Raw genomic sequence first — 25,673 nt, forward strand, 5'->3', positions numbered from 1 at the left:
CGAGTCACCCTGAACAAGGCAGCCGGGCGATTATCTGCGGACGCGATGAGGGTGGAAAAGTAGTTGGATTTTGCCACCCTTATCGCAGCGAGATAAGACCTGGTGAGGATTCTTAGTCGCAATCGGTCGGATTCGGATCGACTGGACCTCCAACGGCTCTCTAGGCCCCGTCTCCGACGCTTCATCTCCCGGAGCTCCTCGGTGAACCATGGGGCTCGCTGGGATCTGCGCCGGGTCAGAGGCCGCAAGGGTACAACTCGGTCCAGAGCCTCCGTGGCTGCCTTTTCCCAGGCTTCCACTAAGGCTTCCGCCGAGCTGTGAGCAGGGGGTGCATGCGAGTCCCTAAGCGCTGCCTGGAACTTATCAGGGTCCATTAGGCACCTAGGGCGGTACCATCTGACTGGCACCGTGCACCCACGGTGGGGGGTGGCAAGGGGGAAGTCTAGCCGCAGGAGGTGGTGATCGGTCCATGACAGGGGCGTAATAGTTGTGGCACCCCCACCGACATCATCACGCCACCGTCCAGACAAGAACACCAAGTCTGGGTTGTGGCCTCTCTCATGAGTCGGCCCAGAAATTATTTGCAACAGGTCCATGGCCGTCATGGAAGCCATGAATTCCCGAGCCAGTTCGGACGATCCTCCCAGGGACGGTAGATTAAAGTCGCCCAAGACCATGAGTCTTGGGAATTCAACCACCAACCCTGAGAGGACATCGAGTAGCTCGGGTAGGGCCGCCGCTGCACGATTAGGTGGTAGGTACGCCAGCAGCAGACCCAACTGCGCCCCTGGGCCGAATCTCAGTAGGAGAGACTCACACCCGACCATCTGAGGGACGGTGGTCTCTCGAGGGCTAAGGGATTCCCTGATGATAACTGCCACTCCCCCGCCCCTCCCATGAGCCCGGGGCTGGTGCAGTACCTGGAAACCTGGCGGGCAGAGGTCAACCAGAGGAACACCCCCCTCTGGGCCCAGCCAGGTTTCTGTGATGCAGGCCAGGTCCGCATGCTCACTCTCCACTAGGTCACGAATGAGGTGAGCTTTGTTAGCTGCGGACCTTGCATTCAGGTAGACCAGCCTTAGCATGGGAGGGTGCGCACCTTTGCTCCCGGGTCCTCCGGGGGAGAACAGAGGGTCGGAGCGTCTCACCGCCTGTACAGAGCGGAGATGACACTCCCGGTGACGATACGGCCCTCTGTCTGTGCACCTTCTGCCATTCCCCACCATCCTAGGGATGGGACGTTTGTCAGTACGCCACTGGGTGTTATCGGCGACTGGTCCTCGTTGTACGCCGTCGCGAACGGCCGTGGGCCTGGCATGCGTTATGGTGGCTGGAAGGCGTGCCTTTCCCGCGCAACCATAGTCTCCTCCCTCCCCCCTCCCTAACCCCACAAAAAACTTAACTAAGAACTTAATCAGGGGCCTCTTGTTGGGCTTATGCTGGAGGCCCCTGACCCTGCCTGGCCATCTCTCAGAGGCCCAGTGGTTGGGCCCGTCATCAAGATTGGATGTGATGCAGGCGGGTCGCACCCAGGAGAGTGGGGAACCCCTGAGGGCGTTCAGTGCTATGCTAGAGTATTGAACGAGCATAGTCACAGGTGGTTCCGGGAAGGCTGTCCCCTGGATGGTGAATTTGCAGGAGGGTCGAGTCGGGTAGGTGCGTATCTGGATCGTCGCCCTGCCACTGCCACTTGGCCGGGCGAACCCCCAGAAGCAGGCCACTCCTCATCCTCTCACGATGGGTTGTGTCTCTGCTTCCGGAGGTGGTCCAGAACGTACTCTGGGTGAGGCATACCCCATAGAGCTCTCACCTCTATGGGGTAGCAGGTGTAAGGCCCAGCTGGAGAAACATGGACACTAACCTCACAATCAATACAAAAGCTAAGAGTGGCACAAAGAGCCATGGAAAGACACATGCTCAACATTACAAGACAAGCTAGAAAGAGCTGCACATGGATTAGAGAACAAACAAAAGTATACAATATCATCAAGAGTGTTGATGATTAAAATGGAAATGGGCTGGTCACATAGCAAGAAGAACTGATGGCAAGTGGAGTAAGACAGTCATGGAATGAATCCCACTTGATCAAAAGCATCCACAAAAGAGACCTAAAGCAAAAAGAGCCTTGGTGGAGCAGTGGGCTAATGCCTCCTTAAGTAACACCAGCTGCCTGCAATTAGTGCAGGTTCGAGTCCCACCAGGCTCAAGGTTGACTCAGCCTTCCAGCCTTCCGAGGTAGGTAAAATGAGGACCCAGATTGTTGGGGGCAATTAAGCTGACTTTGTAATAATGCTGCTTGGGGGGGTGTGTGAAAGCCCTAATAAGCAGGCATATACATAGAATGAAGGCTACTGCTAAGCTTGTAAGCCGCCCTGAGAAGGGCGGGATATAAATGGAATTAAAATAAATAAATAAATAAATAAAAAGGATAGACGACATCAGCAAGTATTGTGAGCCCAATTCACAAAAGAAAGGTCAGGACCCTATTGGTTGGAAATATTCAAAAGAGGCCTTCATCCTGCAGTGGATAGACAATGGCTAAAATGATGACGACACTATATGTATTAACATTTTATTCCCAAAAGATGTTATAATCCTATCGTCTGAAGAAATGTATGAGAGGTTAGCTTATGCTGCCCCCACATTTCCAGCAATCAACATCTGTCCAGATACCCAAACACACAGCCTTTAGAGCTGACAGAGTACTGTTACTCTATGATGATCTTAATGTTCCTTTAACCTCATTATCTCAGCTGAATCTACATCAATAATGCACAGATATACAAATGGTATATAGGAAGTTCTAAGACAGCTAAACTGAACTTATAAGCCATTATTTTTGCATACCTTCTCCTTTTTAACTCTTTCCCATATTGTTTATGGCCTGGATAAGCAAAATAGTTGACTATCTTCAATTCTGCATAAAAATCCACCAGATGCCCCTTCAGGTTATTCTTGTTCCATTTGCTCATTGGAAAGCTCAAACTCTTCTGAGAGGGAGGGGAAGTAGCTGACATCACATCCTCTTCCACTAATGGGAACCTATTTCATCCATCAAATTTATCATAATTCTCCTCTTCCTTTTCTAAAGAAAGATTGCCAAAAGAAAAAAAAATGGTCAAAATTTTCTGTCTTCTGTGGTTCCTTGGTCTGATTTTATGTGAGTATGAAGCTACTTCTTTGAGTGGATTGTTGGGGGGAAATCTTTAAATAAGCAAGAATTGAAAAACTTTTAAAAATATTTTGAACATGATACAAGGCTTCAGTGGGTTTCTAAAGTCGTGTAAATTTCTTTTATTTGAAAAATCAGAATCCTAGGCTATGTAACAAAATTATGTCCAGCCTATCTCATATTGTTGTAACTGTGAGTTAAAAGTGAAGAGGGAATCCATAGAAAAGCCAAAGATGGGATCTAAATCTAACTTGTTACTGTTAATATTATTATATCCACAAGTCTATTTTTTAAAAAATTATTAGGTAGGCTGACTGGATAAAGGTGAAGGGGCTACTACTGAGAAAAAACACAGATAATAGAAAACCGAATTAATACCTGAAAAAAAATAATTTCCATATGCACATATTTACATACCTTTCACACTTATTCCTTTTCAAAGTAAGCAATTTTGAGAAATAGAAAAAAAAACATTTTAAAAAATTAAAAGCATGAGATAACAAAAAGGAAAGAAGCACAGCTAGTTTTCACAAAACTACTTACTATTCCTCTCCGTATCTATCTGTTCCTAGAAGACCACTTTTGCTTTTATGATGTCTGCATGCTACTTCATACAGTGCCTGTTTTTCTTTAAAATTCTCATCTATGTCTTTTCAGGTGTTCATGAGTTTCAGTCAACTGCACCTTTCTTGGTCTTTCCCTTTCTCTAACACATTTGTTCGTTGTTCCTTCCTTCTTTTCTTCCTTCCTTCCTTCCTTCCTTCCAATATTGTTTCGCAATTCAGTCCTCATTTTTACTTATTGAACAAATATTCATTTCTTCCAGCAGACCAGGTACTACCATTACTATTTTACAAGGTAAAATGTCTGCAACATTCAGCAAAATAATATTTTTAAGATCAACAAATTAATTTACTTGCTAAAATTTGGCATTTACACATATAAAATTCATGATCCAATACAAATACTTTAATATTTGATACATTAATTTCTGGTCCATATATCTCATTACCTCAAACAAGCTAAACTTTGGTATAATTCTCTGCATAGAAAAATACATATACTTCAATATCTATAATCAACATACATCAGCATACATACCACCACATTTTTCTATGAATGCATGAAACTACCAAGAGTTGGTTTTTGTTTTTGCAGCCAGGTTATTCTTCTGAAAATTCAAAATTTGGTATCAATATCTGCATCTTTGCCATATGAACAGATTATTAAGGAAACAATCAATGGTTTTTAAGGGATTATTGAAATTTATATCACTGTTATTATATCAATGATATTAAATATCTTGGAAGCATACAACAAAATACAGCCAACACAACGAATTTCAGCACTAATATATGGAAATCTGGAATTTTACTGAAAGAGACTTGTGTCTCTGGATAAAAAAAAATATTCAGTCCTGGTTCTGACATAATTTTAGTTTTTTTTTTATTTCAGTTCACTTTTTCAATTCAATTTGGAATAGAGCTGAAAGGGAGGTCTTGGAGGTCATCTAGTCCAACCCCCTGCTCAAGCAGGAGAACCTATACCATTTCAAACAAGTGGCTATCTAGTCTCTTTTTAAAACCTCCAGTGATGAAGCACCCACAACTTCTGAAGGCAAACTGTTTCACTGGTTAATTGTTCTAACTGTCAGGAAATTTCTCCTTAATTTCAGGTTGCTTCTCTCTTTGATTAGTTCCCATCCATTTTTTCTTATCCTGTCCTCTGGTGCTTTGGAAAATAAATGGATCCCCCTCTTCTTTGTGGCAGCCCCTCAAATACTGGAATACTGCTATCATGTCACCCCTAGTTCTTCTTTTCTGTCGACTAGCCATACCCAATTCCTGCAACCGTTATTCATGTTTTTCTCTCCAGACCCCTAATCATCTTAGCAGCTCTTCTCAAAACTCTTCAAATAAAATTAACACTGTCACCCAGAATTCTTATGGAGAAAATCTATCTGTTTGATCAAGGAGTCGAGAATAACATAATCAAGTGTAGAATTTAGCATAAGAAGATCAGAAAATTTCTGGGCACTTGAATTCTGTGCATAATTGTGGTTAGTAAACTCAATGTAATTCCTCCAAATTAAAAATGGTATGTCTACTTTAATAGAAAGGGGGGAAAGTATTATGGTATTCATAATAATTTAGATGCTGAAATACTATCATATTTAGTTGAATTGTTTAAAGGCTGTACCGTAATGAAAAATAGACCAAAATAAATTTAAGTGGTAGGAACGAGGACAAACAAAAGAGAGCTTTTCCACTTATCATTAAACTATAACATTTCCAACTCTAAGTCATGATACCCGCCACCAAATGAGAGAGCTTTAAGAAGGAATCAGAAAAATTCAGGGAAATAATTAGTCACAACTAATAGCCACTATTGTGGATGGCAATATATATATTAGAGATAACAATGTTTTCAAATTATCTGTTTCTCAACAAAATGAGAAAGAAAAGTTCTCATCTTGCCCCACTTGTAGATTTTACGCAGAATCATCTGCTCAGGTCCTCTGGAAATGAAACCAATTAATAGAGAGGCCTTTGGTCTCATCCAGAAGCAGCCTTCTTTCCTTGTCACAACAAATAAAAATAAACACCAATTGCTTGGCTGTCAACTGATTCTCCTAGGAAATCCAGCTGACTTGTACAGACCATTGAATCTGTCATTTTCTCATGGTTGCTCATTTATCATTTCTAAGTCCAGCTCACTCCACTGAGGGTTTTTTTTTAAAAAAAAATCATTAAAATTTAGATTTTTTGCTGCACATTTTCTCACCTATATGCATTTTTATTTAGAATTTTTCTTATGGGCACATGTTCTCTTAAATAAATAGTTTTATTCATTTAAATGTGAGGGAATTGTTTCCAAGAATTATACACTGGTGTAGGTGTGCTCTCTCCCACCCACTATCTCTCTCACGTCCTCTCACTGTCTCTCTCACACAGAGAATTTCAACTGGCAAAGTACATTGAATATTCAGTATTATTACAAAGGAACTAGATTTCAGTTCTTACATTTTCATTCAGGAATGAATTAAATTGATTTCTCTCCATCTTTAGTGATCATAAGTACCTAAATTGTCACATACTCCTCTACAATGTGAAAAAAAAGAGCTGCTGCCCTCATCCTGCAGTGAATGATGTGGTAACGAATAACCACTTGCACTGTAGGTGCTCTTGTGGCTGCTTCCCACAGGCTTCCTCCATAAACTTACACCAATGGTGGGATTCAGCCAGTTCACACCACTTGGGCAGAACCAGAGCTAATTTTTTGTTGCCCAGGCCCAGAATGAACTTCCGGAAGCGGCATCCACACAGAGAACCAGTTGTTCACATATTTGAATCCCGCCACTGGGTTACACATCAACCTTATAGAGAGAGGGTAAACCATAGCCCCATAAAGCACTCACTAACTCTGTTTTGTTGAGGCCAAGATTTTAAGAGGCATATTTGTAAAAAGGTAAAGGTTCCCTCGCACATGCGTGCTAGTCGTTTCCAACTCTAGGGGCCGGTGCTCATCTCCGTTTCAAAGCCGAAGAGCTAGCGCTTGTCCGAGGATGTCTCCGTGGTCATGTGGCCGGCATGACTAGACGCCAAAGGCGCACGGAAGGCTGTTACCTTCCCACCATAGTGTTCCCTATTTTTCTACTTGCATTTTTACGTACTTTCGAACTACTAGGTTGGCAGAAGCTGGGACGAGTAACAGGCGCTCACTCTGCTACGCGGCACTCGGGATTCGACCCGCCAAACTGCCGACCTTCTGATCGACAAGCTCAGCGTCCTAACCCATTGAGCCACCGCATTCCCTGGCATATTTGTAGGACCAGCTTAATGCAGTGGCTAAGGCAGCAGGCTAGAAATCAGGAGACTGGGATTTCTAGTCCAATCTTAGGCACAAAGTCAGTTGGTGACCTTGGGCCAGTCCCTCTCTCTCAAATTTAGGAGAAAGGCAATGACAAACCACTTGTGGAAAAGCTTGCCAAGAAAACTGCAGGGACTTGTCCAGGCAGTTGCTAGGAGTCACCAATAACTTGAAAGTATGCCCACACAGAATGCCTTAGCCTTTTCTAAATATGTATTCTCTTAATAACTCAAACAACAAGATATTTTTTATATCTTGAATTCTGCTTTAACTGATAAAGTACTTTGCCGTACCTTGTTAAAATATAGCTTTCAAGATGGGAACTTAAACTTGCTTATTTATATAAATAATATCCCATACCTTCATTCTCCCAAGAATGCTATGCAAGTTGCACTAATCTGCAATAAAATCAATATGAGCATTAAACCAACAAAGTATTTCAATATTGTTAAATGATTGAAGAATTAAATATTTGGTTTTTTTTAAAGAAAATGTATATGGCCACCCAACTCACTCTCAGTGATAATTTACAAAGATAAAAACCCAGTATAAAACAATAAAAAGCAATAACATCCTTGGTGACAACAAACAGTCATGAATACTGCATTGTTTTTCCAACTTAAGCCAGGGCCACCCCAGTGTGCAAGATTTCCGATTGTATTCTTTTTTATCTTTTAGATTTGATTAATCCATTTTAACAGACATAAGGTAATGTAAAATAAAAATGAACAATTTACTGTAGACAAATACAAAAGGAAAGAAAAACAAGAAAATATGTAAAAAAAACCCACCCAAACCTATGATTATAGCTATATTCCAAATTCAAGTGATCTTTCATGTCTTTTTTAAAATAACCCTAAGCTTTCAATGCTGACTGAGTTGGCCACGAACTTTTTACAATGGAAAAAATAATGTGACATTTTCTAATTAATCAAATATATAATTTTCTCAAAAAATGCTAATTCGCACATCTCTGAAATCCAATCTTTTTATCTCAAATTATACTATTTTTCTATCTTCTAAAGATTATTCTTTTTGATATTATAGAACAAAAACCCATATTTGTTCTGAACATGTTAAATCCCAAATTGTCAATGTATAATTCAGTACAATCTACACATTTTAAAACCAGAGTCTTATCTAATAATTCTGTCAATGTACTATATGCCATTATTCCAAAAGAGATGTAAAGAGAAGTATGATTATAACATTTGAGTTAAGTGCCCTAAATTTCTTTCATGATGATGATGATGGTGATGATGATGATGACGACGGTATTATCCATTCAGTTGAGTCTGACTCCTGGCAATTCTATGGGTCAGGTCTATCTGTATCTTCCAATCTTGCACTATTTCTTTGAGTTTTCCTATGTTCTGGCTGGTGTCAGCTTTAATAGTGTCAGGTCACTGTGTTCCTTTTACCACTAACATAATTGTTTTGCCCAGTGAATTTCCCTGCATGACATGGGCAAAGTAAATGAGACACAATTTTGTGATTTTGCCTTCTCATGACATATGTTGTGTTATGCACTCCGGTATTTAATTGTTAGTCACCTTTGCTGTCCAAGAAATGTGCAGGAGCCTTCTCCAGCACCATAGCTCAAACTGATCAATTTTCTTTCTGTTTTGATTTTTAAGGACCAACTTTCACAACCATAAATAGCTACCAGGAACACAATAGAGCAAACTAACCTGCATTTGATTGCCAGGATGATGTCCTTGCTTTTCCATATTTGGTTCATATGCATCATTGCTGCCAACCAAGTGCAATCCAACATTTTATTTCTGTGCTACATTCACCACTTAGAACTATCTGTGATCCTAAGAAAGTGGTTTTTTCCACACATTCTATCTTTTCACTGTCAGTTTCTATTTTGATATTTCCTTTCCTTGAAGTAGGGACGTGGTGGCTCAGTGGGTTAGGACGCTGAGCTTGTTGATCAGAAGGTCGGCAGTTTGGCGGGTCGAATCCCGAGTGCTGTGTAACAGAGTGAGAGCCTGTTACTCGTCCCAGCTTCTGCCAACCTAGCAATTCGAAAGCACGTAAAAATGCAAGTAGAAAAATAGGGACCACTACGGTGGGAAGGTAACAGCATTCCGTGCGCCTTTGGCGTCTAGTCATGCCGGCCACATGACCACGGAGACGTCCTCGGACAAGCGCTGGCTCTTTGGCTTTGAAACGGAGATGAGCACCGGCCCCTAGAGTCGGAAACGACTAGCACGCATGTGCGGGGGAACCTTTACCTTTTTACCTTTCCTTGAAGTGGTCATGAGCTTGGTCAATAATCATTAATCTGTTCTTTACAGAGCATTCTAGATGGTGCCCATCTGATAAAAAAAACTTTTGATTGAATAATTTCAATTTTAAATCACAAAACATAAACTTGGTTCTTCAAAACTTCAATCCATTGGTTGTAAGGAACTGAAGTTTCTCATTCTTAATTCCAAGCTTCTTGTATATTTGTTATAGATATTTTAAACTATTACTTTAGCTTTTGACCAGAAAAAAAAGTAATTTTGAATTCTGACATTGAATTTTTCAAAATTAATAACATAGATATTTTGGGAGCTGCTAAAGCATTGAATCCATGCTGAACTGTTGAGATATGCTTTAACTGGGTTTACCTCCACGTTTAAGTTGCTAAAAAGATGGTGTCCTTTTATGACCATTTTTCCCATTGATTTTAAGAGTAAAGTTATGCCAAAAATTGAGTGTTCATGTGAGTTCATATCAAAACTAAACCTAACAAGGCCCAAATACATCTTACCACTAACAAAGTTGGAAACACTAAATTAGTGCTAATAAATCTTTTACCTACCAACTGCCAAGACTTAAATGAGTAAGTACAATCACATTCCAATTTAAATTATAGTGGCATTCAGTTCCCAAAAGAATTATTCCTATAAAATATCTACACTAAAATGCAAGGCCAGTAACTGTTCTGAAAATCTAGATGATTAAAACTGCCATCTGTCATAGGCAAATTTAATTTAGAAAGAGAGATTCTAGGTGTGTTACTTTCCCAACTGATACCACTTTGATCAAAATATTTTTTAAATTAAACATATTTATTGCTCTTAAAGCTTATACATGATTGAGAGTTATATTCATTTTAATCACATTTATTTTACCCCACTAAGTCAAAAGTATCTTATAACATCTATCAAAATCTAATGTAATGTTCCAGCAGAGTAGACATATTAACTTGGACAGATTTGGAAATATAGGAATATAAATCCATAAATATTTAATAAAATTGATAGAGACCAGAAATCCTATATATCAACCATTCTAATGAGACATCCAACCCTAAAGGAAGTAAATTAGATTTATTTCAATTAATCTTACATCCAGAATATAAATCATATGACCAGAAAAAAAAATGATGTGGTTCCCATTTTCAAAAAAAGCTGGGGGGGGGGGCAGAATGGATGCAGGAAGAAACTACAGACCAATGAGCCTAACATCAATAGCTGGCAAGATCCTAGAAAAGATAATCAAGCAATGAAACTATGATCTCCTACAGGCAAGCAGAGTTATAATCAGAAGCCAACGTGGGTTTATCAAAAACAGATCATGCCAGACAAATATTATTGTAATTTTAAAAGTAACTAAATTAGACCATCAAAATGATGTGGACATAATTTGTACTTCAGTAAGGCACTTCATAAAGTAGACTACATCCTACTACTTGGTAAGATAGAAAAATATGGGTTAGACAGCATCTCAGTTAGATGGATTTGCAACAATGCTGACCTAGGTTGCATTAATAAAGGTATAGAATTAAGATCATGCAAAGTGTTAGTGCCACTTTATAAGGCCTTGATAAGAACACAAACTTGGAATATTGCATCCAGTTTTGATCACCACAATATAAAAAGGACTCTAGAAAGAGTGCAGAGAAGAGCAACAAAGATGAGTTGGGGTCTGGAGGCTAAAAACAGTTGCAGGAATTGAGCATGTTTAATTCAATGAAAAGAACAACTAAGGGTGACTTAATAGTCATGTTCCCATATTTGAGGGGCTGCCACAAAGAAAAGGAAGTCAACCTATTCTCCAATGTACTTGAAGGCTGGACAAGAAGCAATGAATGGAAACTAATCAAGGACAGAAGCAACCTAGAAATAATGAGACATTTCCTGACAATTAATCCGTGGAACAACTTGCCTTCAGAAGTTGTGGGTGCTCCATCACTGAAGATTTTAAGAAGAGATTGGATAGCGATTTGTCTAAATGGCACTAGAAGACCTCCAAGGTCCCCTCCAACTCTGTTATTCTGTTACTTATTAGGGCTGGTAATGATGAAGTATAATTGCATTTTTAAAAAATCTTGTATTCAAAAGAATTGACCTTTATCCCATTTATATAAAAAACTGGACTATTACTAACAATTCCAAGACTAAATTAAAAACTTTTCCAATATGCTTTATTGCCCTACACCTTTTTATCTGCATCTTGTTGCTATTTCTTTTTTAAAAAAAAAGATTTATACCCTGCCTTTCCTTTAAAAGCAAAAGATAGCAAATTGCACTTCTTCCATCTCTTTTTCCCACCACCATGTTATTGTAGGCCATGCTGGGCTTGTTATTCCATGACCAACCATTGAGAATGGACTAGAAATTGGGTTTCCCCAGTCCTAGATCAACATTCATTTCAGAACTGTTTAATACTTTTTTCTTAACTTCATAGCCTTTCAGCCAATCCAGACACTCAAAATGTGTTTAAAATTCTTGGGTTGTAACTGAACTTTCCCCCTCTCTCTAGGCTGCTGTGGGTCCCAAACAGACCGAATAGAAATCAGGATGATCAGCATTTCTCCCCAAATGTTTGGAGCTAAAGTGGAATTCAAATGTGAGACTGACTACATAGATGCTGGTGTTTTCTGGGTTCTTCAGAAATCGAATGGAAACCTCCATTTCATTACACATGTTACATTAAGATCTAAAGAGATAATGGGTATTCCTGAAGGCTACACGTCTGCAAAAATTGGCAGCTATTACCAGCTAACTATTGTCAGCTTTGAGGAGTACCATGAGGGTACCTATTTTTGTATGCGCATTCGCAATCAGAAGCTGCTTTTTAGTTCCGGCATCTCAGTACACCTGCCAGGTAGGTTTCATCATAAGCTTTAAACTTCCCATTTATATCTTCCCTGCCAGATCAGCTTCTGCTGTAGCATGTACTCTTATCATATATATATGGGGAAAGTACGATTTTTTTTTCCTCTCATCATTGGGGATGATATTAATCAGGAGACATTTGCTGGATTTCTCTGCATTTTTTCCTTTTATTGTATCTATCATGATTTTGGAATCATTTAAAATTATGGAGGAGAAACCTTGTTATAAACCATCCAGTCATTAGCCATGAAAACAGAAGAAAAACACTTTCATATGTATCTTGTTTACAGTGAAAACTACTACTGTGCTTCCTACCATCCCACAGCAAATTTCAATCACCACCAAAGAACTGATAAAAGAAGAAGCTATGAAATGTCCCAATTCTACAGTCATAGGTATGTTTCCTTAGCTTACTTACAAATTAGAGGCCATAAATGCAACACTTTAGGCTCTGGATTTAACACAAAAAACACCTCATGCTGCAAACAACATATAGCTTTGTTTTTCATCAGGAGAAAACAAGGGAAATCAATTGAACGAGGAATTGAATGGAAATGAGATAAACTGAATTGTTCAACAAGTAAAGACATGCACATATACTATTCTCCTGCAATAGGTTACGTAGGATTTTTACTGTGGTGCTTCAAGGTATCCTTCTATTTTTCCATACTAGAGGCAATATTTTTCACATGTGTGTTTCATCCAAATGCAAGTTCCATAGTCATTCTAAGTTGTTGAGAGAAGCATCTTTGGTTATGGCTTAACATTAGCTGAGCAGAGCATCCTGATAATGCTCCTCTGTCTTTCTTCCTCTTGTGGATCCCTTCTCCAATGGAGCAAACAGTTGGAAAGGCTCATTGAGCTAAGAGAGGATTAATGCAAGTCAGTTAACAATGCAAACAAAAGCCAAGGGGATGGGACAAGTCTCATGAGGTGGGTGTAAAGGTTTTAACTGGAGGAAAAGAAAATACGTATTAATAAGCATTTCTGTAAAGTTCCCAGTAATCACTGCCACTATAGCTGCTTGAGGATCACAGCCATATTGCTGTTCAGCTAAAGCATTACAGAACTCAGAATATCATTTCAACATATCAGGAGTTGAAGATACACCTTCACAACAGGGTCAGGTTATATTAACCTCTCTTTTAAAGTATATGGAGTAGATATAAGAAGATAAAGCATAATAGGAAGATGGTGGAATTCAGGGATTTGCACGGTATGGTAGTTATTGATAAGGCCCTTGTGAGTGTGGGAGGGAAAGTTCAACTGAGCAGGTTGTATCATCTCTCTCTCTCTCTCTTCCCCTCCCCTCAGGAATCCTTCCCACAGAGCAGTTGGTGAACATGTGGGATGTTCCTGATGAGAAAAGACAAGAGAAATAGTGAAAATTAAAAAAAAAACCACTACATTTTCCCACTATGTTTCTAGGCTGGCAGTTAACAATGTTGCTCTTCTAGAACCAGTTGTACAACACAAACAAGAAGCTCATTATAATAGATTAATAAATTTCTTCAAATAATAAGACTTTATCAAAAACTGGAGGGATAACATTTTTGAAAGTATTGTTCTTCCTTTGCTTTGTATTTCAGTCACGACAAATACAAAAAGTACAATGTTCTCCTGTGAACTTTATATATGGGTTCCCTTAGCTGGTGTTTCTCTTCTTCTGCTGATAATCCTGATAATCATATCACTGTGCTGTGGTAAGAAGATTTCCTTTAAACCATGTTTGATGGTTCAACTGTTGACAGTTACTAAGAGATTAGTTTAAAATTAGACATATATCTACTCATGTAAAGATAGAGCCCATTCTAGTATCTTACTTCCTATTTCTGGAGTGATTATGAATACTTATTCACATTAAGAACTAGTTTACTTGAGCCATTCTAAAACTGTGAAACTGTGAAACATTTTTGATGGAAATTTAAAACCACTCTGCAGTCCACATATCCACATGCAAGAGGAAAATGGGGTGGGGGGAAGAGATGACTGATTCATAATAGTACTCAAGAAGCTTTTTCAGTTCTGACTGAATGGTGGGGAATGGAAGGATTTATATTCTTTGTAGTCATTTGGTTGTTAGCACTCTGAAGATGGGTTGTTAGCTCTCTGAGTCTGAGAGTCATTGAGGCTTTATCTGTACCCTCAGGGTCACCTGAGTCAGGGTGCAAATGGATGTGGAACCTACTTGGGATTGTTGAAAGGACTGTGTTGTAGATAGGAGATAGAGAGTATTGTATTTCTTATTTCTTCCTCTCTGTCAAGAGAGAGCTGCTCAATTTTAACACAGATGGCCTTTTTAACCCTCTTTCAAACAGTGGTCCTCTCTGACCAGAATATGGACTTTGCTGTCTTCAAAAGAGTGACCTTTGTCTTTCAAATGCAAATGACTGCTGAATCTTGTCCTGATGGGTTTGTCCTCCTATGTGGCAGCATGCACTGATCTGAAGAAAAACAAAGAAGATGAAGAAGAGAACAGACAAAAAAGAGAACAAATGAAACAATGTTGTCATTCCATATGTTGCAGGAATATCTGCAAAGCTCAGGAAGATTTTCAACCAACACAATATACATACACATTTTAAACCCAAAAACACTAGGGCAGAAGCTTGCTCATCCCAAGGATAAAACACCCAGACACATACTGAGCAATGTGATACATGCAGGACAATGCAGCGAGACATGTGCAGAGCTGTACATTGGAGAAGCAAAACAACCACTTCAAAAATGCATGGCACAACATAGGAAGGCAAATGCATCAGGACAAGATTCAGCAGTCCACCTGGTGGATTCAGTAGGACCGCTTCTTTGAAAAAGAGGTCTAAGTGGCCATCTACATATGTTAAAATTGAGCAGCCCTCTCTCAACAGAGGGGGAGAGATACGACACCACCTATCTCTTGTTTTCAATACAGTCCTTTCAGCAATCGCAAGCAGGTTCCACATCCATTTGTTCTCTCAGGTGACCCTGAGGATATAGATAAAACCCCAAGTGGCGCCAATGACTGTCAGAGAGCTAACAACTAATCTTCAGTGCGCTAACGACCAGATGACTGCAAACAATATAAATTCTTCCATTTCCCGCCATTCAGTCAGACCTAAAGAAGCTTCTTGGTTGAGAAGTGAAACATTTTCTAGAAAAAACTTACCGTATAAAGTCCAGTTGATTTTTGAAAAGCACTTTGGGCAACCATGATCTGGATGATTGAGAATTTCCATAGAGGTCTCCATCTACTGTATCTATTTATCATCATTATGAATTTGGGTAATACAGTGTATAAAAAAATGAAAGAATAGCAAAATAGTGCAAAATGTTATTTCTTCAAATACATATATATATATTTTTCCTGCCAAAGGTCCAAGGAGAAGAAGAAGAAAATGCAAATGTATACGGTGAGTTTTCCATTATGCTGCCCTTTGCCCCTTTCCATACACTTAAGTTCCACTTACTGAAATTGGATTGAAACATGCTATCAATCTCCAGGTTATTTTTTAAACTTCAATATTTAATTGCAGAAATAGGTTGACATTTGATGGACATGAGCAGCCCAGAGATCGACCCCACATGATAAAAAAAGTTATGAGTTTGGCAGAATGCAAACTGGATAGCTGGCTTTGTGACATAAATAGGTTTACCAGTTCTGGGCTCCAAAAATCCAGACAACTGTGTCCTATTTGCCATGGTCTAATGGCTCTCCAGATTTTTGTAGCCCATATGTACTATCACTAATAAATATATTTTTGTGATTTACCATAACCGCAGTGAACAGGCAGTCCACCAAAGATTATCCCTTTTATGAGAACTTTTAAAATTAAAATGTGCCCATTGATCCAAAAAGATTGGCCACTTGTTTTTCAAGCTCTCTCTTCTTTTTAGGCCAACAAATGGAACCAATGGAACTCACATGAAACCATTCCAGGGCAATAAATAGGATCCAGTATGATCAACAAAGAGATTCTGATGTACTTGTAATACTTTTCTGTTCATATATTAAGAATGAATGTCTTAGATCAGATCTTTGAAATCATATGCTGCATTGTTATATTTTATTATTTACTCATATCATTTACTCAGAAAAAAGTTTTTCTGTAAATTAGCAGGTTATGAATTTATTCGTCCAGTTGAACATATTGCCTTGTTATGAAAACAAAGTCAATACTGTAGCTTTAAAACAATAGTTTAGAAATATGTAATAATCTTGTGATACTTATGGCTATAATTATGATGGAAAAATTACAAATTCAAGGAACATTCAATAGCATTTGTTTTCTGGATAGCCAGTGGAAGGAAAGGGAAGCATTATCTTATCTTTCCTCATACATGTAGGTACATATGAGTATCATTCTTGTTGCAGTTGCCTTCTCTCTTTCCACCCTGGGAGTTTTAATATTTAGTAGCCTGGGAGGAATGGACATATAAATGAGTTGCATTCCCAAATCTCTAAAATAGACTATAGAAGGACTGAAGGGAGATGATGTTTTACCACTAAACAGTGTCAGAATATACAATTTATCCTAACCTAAGAAGGATTAGAGCAGGGGTGTCAAACTCAATTTCATTGAGGGCCGCATCAGCATTGTGGTTGCCCTCAGGGGGCCGGGTGGGTATGGCCAGGGGGGAGTGGCCTACTGGGTGGGCGTGGCTAGAGTGCGTATGGCCTACTGAGTGGGCGTGGCCAGCTCCACATCATTTGCATCAAGGGTGCCTATGGGGGCCTGGACAGGAGTGGGACAGATCTGAGGGTCTCTGGCAGAAGGAGGGTCTCTGGGCCAGGGCCAAGGCAGCGGGGGCCGTTCCCTCACTGTTTCCAGGATGGCTTCGCAGGCCACATGAAACCACTTCGCAGGCCGGATCCGGCCCCTGGGCCTTGTGTTTGACATGTCTGGATTAGAGTATATAGAAAATCTTCTCTAAATTTAGTTTTATAGCATTTCAAGGTAGAACTGGGGAAGACCTTGTCTGAAACTTCAAAGCTAGATAGAATAGTGATTTGACTCAATATAGAGCAGCTTTTTAAAAATCTGATCTAATTGCAATCATTCTATCTATAGTGGCAGGAAAGAAAAGCAGATGTTTTTTACCATCAGTTTTGGCAACCCACCATTTTGCCACAATTCCACAGATATCTGTAATACTTTCAGAATGATATTGTCTGTATATGGCAGAGAACAGCTTAAGTTAACTATTGCTTTCCTTTGTTCAAGGTATCCAATAAACTAAGTCAAGATAATGTTAAGCACTCAGTACTTCCCATTTCATCTTCCATGCCCAATAGCAAAAACGGAAGCAAACTTTATTAAACAAACCAAATGAAATCTATCTAGGCTCTAGGACATAGCAAACAGTGCCTTCTGGGGAAAACAGATTCTGCAAGCATAGAGTGAATTCATGAGGTTACCAGTTTCTTCCATTCCTGAAGAGGAGCCAAGTTAATATAAATGAATTTTCCAAAAACAGCACAGCTTTTTGAAATGTATCTCTCTTTGTTCAAAAACAACATCAAATGTTCAATAGGGATGCATGCCAGTCAAATTAGCGTGTGGTAGAGCTCACAGAAAGAAAAGGAAGATAAAATATATTTCAGTTGCCCACTTCTTTACAATAGGACTTACCACAATGCTAGGAAAGTATTTGATCATGTTATCAACATGATAGTTTGCTTATTAAAAATGAAAGCTTACTTACTTTCATTCCACAGATATATCACAGCTGAAAATGTTCTATTAGTAACTTCTCATATGTTACATACTAAATGCATGTGCATTTAAATTTAGGCTTGGCATGTTTCTTCTGTTGGCTCATGCATGCTTTTATTGAGATCTCCAGAACATCACTGTAACATCTTAAATTGTTCTAATAAAGATATTAACCTATGACGTAATTTTGGATGTTTTTTAATTATAGAAATTAATCATAGTGACACTGGGAAAAATAGTATTAGTATTGTCAAAGTTTCACAGCAATTTTATATGTGATGTAAAAATAGTGTCTGAAGTTTTTTTAAAGAAAAGTACTTACCTTGGCATGCTTTTTAGCTTTTCATTTTCTAGAATTATCTTGCTTTCTTCAATAGAGAAAATGGAAAGTAGAACAAATTACCCTTAGATTGCTATAAGAGGCTACAGTCTACCAGATCTGATGCAGCTGAATTCAGTATCTTTGCTTTCTTATTTTTACTGTATGTTTTAGGGGAAAGCCAGCCTAGTGCACATTTAATTACTTTTACTTTTAAAATGTATTAATATAGTCTATTTTTTGTAAAAAAAAAAGCAGTCCTTACTGTAGTGTCAATGATCCAGAATGTGGTACTGTCCAGAAAAGGAACTGGCTTCTAAAGTTGATTGGGAATGGATTTATTTATTATTTATTTATTTATTATATTTTTATACCGCCCTTCTCCCAAAGGACTCAAGGCGGTGTACAGGGCAATAAATACAAAACAGGATACAAAAGTTAAAAGCGATTAAATAAATGCCCAAGGTTAAAACAATAATTAAGACGTATTTAAAACCCTGACCCTAACCCATCAGACCAGGTCAGACTGCTCGAATAGATAGGTTTTTAGATCGCGCCGGAAGAAGCGAAGGTCGGGGGCCGTCCGGAGCTCAACCGGCAAGCGGTTCCATAAGTCTGGCGCGCCCACAGAGAACGCCTTCCCCCTGGGGGCCACCAATCGACATTCTCTGATCGGAGGCACCCTGAGGAGGCCCTCTCTGTGGGAGCGCACTGGACGGAGGGAAGTTGACGCCGGCCGCAGGTGTTGCCGTAGGTAATCTGGACCCATGCCATGTAGGGCTTTGTAAGTCATTACTAACACCTTAATCTTAGGATTAAGCCTAAGAGTAATTCAGAGAGGAAAAAGGGAAGGTAGGATTTAAAATAATGAGAGAAGTTGATCCAGCTAGAAAAGAAAACCCTTCAGAAGTAAATATAGAAAAGGAAATAAGCAATCTAATGCCAATAAAACCATATTGACATGGTTGCATTTAGAAAAAAAAATAATCCCTTATAATCAGATCATAGGATCCTCTTCTAGGTATTGGAAAAGGGCACTGAAGTTTCACAAGAAGATCTTGAGAAGATAACCAGACTAAACCATATGAAATTCTGATCACTGATTTTTCCAATATTCAAAAAGAACTTCTTTGTTTTACAAGGATAAATACAAGGGGAACAGGGAGTATAAGAAGAATAAAAAGGAATCTGGAATGATTAAAGCAGAAATGAAACATTCTTAATTAGATGTTTTGTGAACATAGATGGACAAGATGAAAATGAATCTGATTATGAGACTACTCAAAACAAAGGAATTGTAATAATCCTGAAAAGTATTGCAGGAAGAATCCAGAGAAAGAAATATTTTGGGGAATATTAAAAAGGCAGAATATATTTCCCCAAAGGAATAATGGAGAAGATCTTTAAAAAGGAAGAAACTTCACACACACACACACACACACACACACACACACACACACACACAAGAAAACAGCTTTTAGAAATGCAGATATAATAATCCATTCAGGAAGGCCCTCCAGCTAGAAGCTGAAGGGATCAGGAAGACAAAAACCCTTAAAATCATACCCCACCCAAACTCTAAGACAGGACTTAATAGGATTAACCCACAGATGCCAAAAGGGCACACTCAGACTCAGGTCAAAGTACATGACATAGGAAATACAAAGCCTCAAACAGGAACAGGAAACAACCTCAAGAGCTCCAGAAGGTATAAAAACCCACTCCCTGCTGCATGTGGTCACTCTCTCTCTCTCTCTCTCTCTTTTCCAGAGCCATCTTTCTGTCTGGCTCTCCTCTTCAATAAACTACAACCTTCTTTCTAAAGCAGTCGCCAGGTTGTTTATTCCCAGCATGGACTGGACCCTGATGAAGATTTTTCCTTCAACAGTACATTATTAAGATTGTATATATACGTACACATCATATAACCTAAAAAAGAAGAGTATGCAGAAGTAGCCTGGAACTAATGAGCTTATGTCAGGAAAGCAAATGTTCAGAATTAGCTGAAATTGGTGAAAAATACCAACAATGCACTGAAAGGCCTTTGTAGACCTTTTAATCACATTCATCACACTAGCCTCTTTTTGGTTAATCAACATAAAAGAAAACAAAAAGCATAGAAAAAGAAGTACTAAACAAGTGTATAACATAGAATAATGGTTGTACAATTCTATGCATTATTCTTTTTGATGCCTATCACCAATATGAATGAAGCAAGTGTTCAAGGGTATTCAGGCACTTCATTCCTATGTGTTGTACAATTGATATTTGAAGGCATCAGCAGATTCAGTATATTTATGTTAAAAAAGAGTTATGGAAGGAAAAATGTTTTCCCAAGACAAATGGGGAAATCTATACATATTTTTTCATAGAAATAATAGGCAAAGTTCAGTGTCTTTTTCAGCAGTTCTGATTCCCAAGGAATATAACATCTTGTATCATGTTCATCAGGGGTTCCCAATCCCCGGACCACTAACAGACCATGGCCTATTCAGAACCAGGCTACAGAAAAGGCAGGCAGGTGTGCACGCAAAGCTCTACTCACACAAACAGCCAGCTTCCCCTCTCCCTCCCCAGCCAGGCCACCAAGCCACCTGCTCCCGATGTCCAAATGCAGAGTGGTGAGAGCAAAGGCTGAGTGAGATAAGCACGCTCTGCTCAGCTTGGCTCACCAAGGCTGCCAGCACAGGACATCCAATCTGCTTTTAGAGCACTAGGCAGCCTCGGTGAGTCTGAAGGAGTATGATACTGTGCCCCCAAAAGGCTTCTCTTCTCCACGCTAAAAGCTTTTGCAAATGGACGAAAAGCTTCAGGGAGCGATCTCACACTGCTTCAGACCTTCCCTTTGCAAAAGCTTTTGGTGCAGAAAAGCCTGAAGGAGCGCAAAATCACACCCCAAAAGCTTCTCTTGTGTGAGTGGAGCTGCGCTCATGCCAGGCCACCACTCAAGCGACTCGGTTTCCTTCTCCTCCCCCCCAAGTCGCAAAGGTTGGGGATCACTGATGTACATAACAGCAATGTATCAGGAGCCCAAATTAGAAAATAACATGAAGAAAAAGTTCTATGATTTAAATCAGCATTTGCTATACAGATTTCACTCCCTGCCACCTGAAATACTAGCATATCTAGAGAAGATTCATTAAAAAATAATTTCTGAGATAAATGAAATCATAGTTAAATCACCATCACTTTTTATAAAATGTCTTATAAAGGCCAACAGAGATTTATCTCCTGGTAAATTTCTGAAGGCAAAAGCTTGACAGCTATAATTTAGCGGATAATAAAAAAAAAAAGACAATTGATTTCAACAGCAAAAGACAATTATCTTTTACAGAAGTTTGAAGTACTTCACCACGCATAGCATTCCTTTGAGGTGTGGACTGTAATTTGAAAATAATTAAAGAATTAAACTGAAATATATCACAAGTCAAAACTTATTTCAAAGACCAGAACAAATAAACTTCTTTGACATGGAAGAAACATATCTGTGCCTGCAAACAGTACATTTTCATTCTGTTCTGTAAACACTGTTTGCTTGGTATGCTGAAAAAAACTTCACACCATCACTGTAACAGGAATCAATGAAATTGATAAGCGTTACATTTTTATGAAGAACGCTATGTTATAAACACTTACAAACTAAGAAAGTTGTTGATGTAGCTGTTAAACAAGCATGAGGGCTCAATCATAAGCAATTACTTTTTAGCCTATTTAAACTACCAGAATGGCTAACTTCTATGTCACACCAAAGGGGTGTGTATGTGTGTGTGAGAGAGAGGGGGGGATATTATTTATTTCATGAACAAGGAAAACAATGAGGTTCTTCAGCCTGTAAAGCAACATTTAACTGTCATTTTGTGAACAGATGTAAGGGCTCACATGAACTGAAATTTCAGTGAAGAAAACAGGATAACACAGATGTGTAGCAGTGTTAAATCATTCAAAGCTAAGCTTACTTTGTGGGAGGAAACAGCTGGCCGCTGGTTGTTTGACTTACTATATTTCCCAACTGTCAATTCTATAAGTAAAGTTTAACCAAAATGTTTCAAAGAGTTTGCCAATATCATTCTGAATTCACAGAAACACTTTTGATTTCTTTGAGTCAGCTCCAGCTTTTCTTTTTTCACTGTGGAAAATGACCCTACTACAGAAGATATAGAAATGGAGTTCACAAAGCTCTGGTGTGAGGCAATTCTGGAGCAGAAATACATGATGTTGGAAGTCAAGCTTTCTACATGTTTCGGTCTTATCTGCAAAAGATTTTGTAAATTATTCACTACGTCCATAAGGATATTAGCAATACTTGTGGGCACCTATTTTTATTCATGTATTAATCTAGGAACTGCCTATCTCCCTCACAGAGGGTCTCTAAATGGTACACAAATAAAATATTAAAAACATAAAAATTGAACATAAAAAATTGAAGTGGAGGCAATGTTAAAATTTGACATGAAAAGATAATTAAAACGATAGTGGGCTCCCAAGGCAGTAACCAGCCCCATGGCTCCAAGTGAGATAGGGGAGACATAAAGGCCAGGGGAAGAGGGTCCATCCTCCTGATCATTCTTCTCTGGTGGAAGAATGTTCTAAAGGGGGGGTGGGGTGGGAGGGCAACATCTGGACCCCACCACTTGGAATTCCTTAACTGATGGGGTCCACCATGTATCTTCTATACCTGTCCAGATGGGATGGGGGTGAAAATGGTCCCATTCCATATACGGTAGGTAGCCTGGCCCCATGCCATGTAGGGCTTTAAAGGTCAAAACCAACACCTTGAAATATATATTGGACATATACAAGTCAAGGTTTTTCTCATCTGGAAACCAAGGTTGACTGATGAAGGTTTCCAAGTAGCACAGAGAGCAGTTTTCTCCCAATAAAAGAGAATATTTGTAGCTCAGGGTTGAAAAGAAAGGGTCCTTGATGCTCTCTGAACTTAGTTGTTTTCCTGCAGGCATTTCATTACCCAAAGTAGGTAACATCCTCAGTGCTAGTTTTCTCTCAAGATATAAAATCAAATATCAAACTTCTGGTTGATGAAAACCAGTGCCAATTAAGTAGCCAAAGTGAATTGGTGAAAAAGTAGTTGTGCTTCTTAGTAAAGTTCTTTTAAATTTTAGTAAATTTGTATCTAATGGCATATTATCATATGCATTGTTTCCTTGATTCTTTACTTGCTAGAGACTTTTATGGCCATGTATAAACATGCATCACTGTTGAGCCCTCAGGTGGTCTTTATAATAGTTTCAGACTACTGATTTAGACATAGAACATAATAAACTGATTTGTTCTGTATTATTACAGGTTTTTTCCTGGATATGGAAGAGAAAATAGGTTGATGAATGAATGCATGGGAATAAATGGAATGCTTAGCACTGGGCAGGGACAAGACAAAGACAGCATGTTATATATTTATGTATACATGTACAGATAGTTCTCAATTTACAATCGGTCATTTAGTGGCTTACCTGAAAAATGGGATTTATAACCTGATCCTAAAGTCCAAGGGTCACTTCCCCTCCCCCAGTCACATGATTATATTCAGGTACTCAGAAACAAAGCCCGTTTACTGCCATTTGTTGCATCCCAGAGTCACATAGCCACATTTTACTACAGTTTAGCCAAAAAATATGTACTTTTAGTTTTCAGCTAAATCACACCATAGTGAACAACGGATTTGCTTAGTGACTTGTGTTCAATTAACTGCAGTCACTCACTCACTGCAAAAAATATTATACAATTGTGCTGGTCACATGAACAACTCATTTTACAACTGTTATGACTTATGACTGTAATTGCAGGCTCTATTATGATTGCAACTCAAGGACTACCTGTATTATGCAATGAGGAGTGTGGATCTGAACATGACTGTGTCAAAATCAAAGTAATTGTGTTTTACAGAGACAATGAATGAACAAGTGCTAGTTATGTATAAATGTGGGAAAACAAGCAATTAAATATGTATATTTGGCAGAATGATTGCTAAAGATGGGGAAATGAATTATAAGATGCATATATGCTAATGGAAAGATGGGGGTAACATATAGTCCATTTTAAGTAATGAATATTAAAAGGAAAAATGGTTATGCCTAAGAGAGTGCCTTTATACACTTTGTTATATGGAATCAAATATATGGTAGGGAGAAATGGGCAATTTAGAAAACTAAGATCAAATTTCTGAAGAAAAGTTTCAATCCAGTTTTAAAAAGAAGCTACTAGGGCTGCCATTAAGCTACACTGCAACCTGCTTGCCACTGGCAGCCTGCCATAGAAAGTGGCGGGAGGAGGAAAGTGCGGTGGAATGAGAAAGGATTGCCAGGGACACCATGAGGTAACAAAACCAAGTCTCGCACCATAAACACCGGCTGCTTCAAGATCAAGAAAGAAATGCCAGCTATGAAGACAAGGACAATTTCTTAGCACTTAGACATTCCTTGATAACCAGGGGGTTGGAAGGAGACATGGAAAAGTTAACCATATACTTTGGGCAGGAAAGTTTCAGATCCAACTTCACTTCTGTAACCGCTTGGCTTTAGTAAAGTATACCTTTGGCTCGCCCTGGGCCTAAGAGTCTTTCTTTTCTAACTGACCAAGTTGGAAGAGTTGGCAGAAGCTGAATCCTACTCTCTTCCTTTATTATGTCTGCCCACGAAGTCTGCTACATTGCCATTTTTTAAATATTTTAGATCTAGAATCTCAGGTTCACTTTAAGCTGCTGCTGCTGAGCAGATAGTAGCAATCTGTGGGGAGGGGGTGTCCTCTTATAGAGATGGTGACAGATCAATAAGTTATTGGTTTTTGATTTCTTGCTAGAAATCCCATTCCAAGGTATCAAGCCGAGGGCTTATATTACATACAGATCAAATCCGCTTGGTTGCAATGTATCTACCAACTTTCAGCTGCTCCGGGGGTTTGAGTGAAGCCTGTGTTGCAGAATGAGAGGACTGTCTTTTCGTCTTCCTTCCAGTGATGACACCATTCCTCTTCTCCGATATGATTGCTCTGAGTATCAGAAGGTTGAAGCAGGTAGTTTTTAAGATAAAAAATGTATATAGGAGCAGAATACAAGTAGTAAGACAGAATAAAACGTAACAGAAAATAGAAAAGTATAATGGGATAAAGGACAACAGAAACAGCCTTCCTAAGAGAGCTCCTTATGGGAGGTGTTTCCCCATCACTATCTTTCTTCCAACTAAAGCCCCAGTTATATAACAGATTTCTCTAGATACATTGAAGGCTACATACTTATTTCAATTAATTCAGTAATCTGACAATTTATCAAAGTATTTACTGTATTGATATATTTTAGTAGAGAACATTCATAATTATATAATATATCATCACAACATAACTCAGTTTAATTCAAGACACTTTTATGGTCAGAATGTCTGATTACCTGTTGTATAAAATATAAGAGATAAAAAGAATCTTTGATGGTTCACAAAACATCTTTACAATAATCAACATATAATATACATTGTAATCCAGATAATAGG

The 25,673-nt window shown here is 38.9% G+C and overlaps 1 protein-coding gene and 1 long non-coding RNA gene across 2 annotated transcripts; one reads left to right on the forward strand and one right to left on the reverse strand.

Moving 5' to 3' along the window:
- Nucleotides 1-2,944: 2,944 nt before the first annotated feature.
- On the forward strand, nucleotides 2,945-16,563 carry CD8A (CD8 subunit alpha). Its single transcript, XM_083378031.1, has 6 exons — nucleotides 2,945-3,160; nucleotides 11,807-12,151; nucleotides 12,453-12,557; nucleotides 13,752-13,865; nucleotides 15,518-15,554; nucleotides 16,039-16,563. The coding sequence occupies exons 1-6, from the start codon at nucleotides 3,115-3,117 to the stop codon at nucleotides 16,091-16,093; spliced, it is 702 nt and encodes a 233-aa protein (XP_083234157.1). The 5' UTR covers nucleotides 2,945-3,114; the 3' UTR covers nucleotides 16,094-16,563.
- Nucleotides 12,036-25,175, reverse strand: LOC310649534. Its single transcript, XR_014494254.1, has 3 exons — nucleotides 25,067-25,175; nucleotides 14,351-14,606; nucleotides 12,036-13,518 (listed from the first exon to the last, which is right to left on the reverse strand). It is a non-coding gene; the product is annotated as an uncharacterized lncRNA (long non-coding RNA).
- Between the last annotated feature and the right edge of the window lie 498 nt (nucleotides 25,176-25,673).

Source organism: Vipera ursinii (genome assembly GCF_947247035.1).
Source record: "Vipera ursinii genome assembly, chromosome: Z".
NCBI lineage: Eukaryota > Metazoa > Chordata > Lepidosauria > Squamata > Viperidae > Vipera > Vipera ursinii.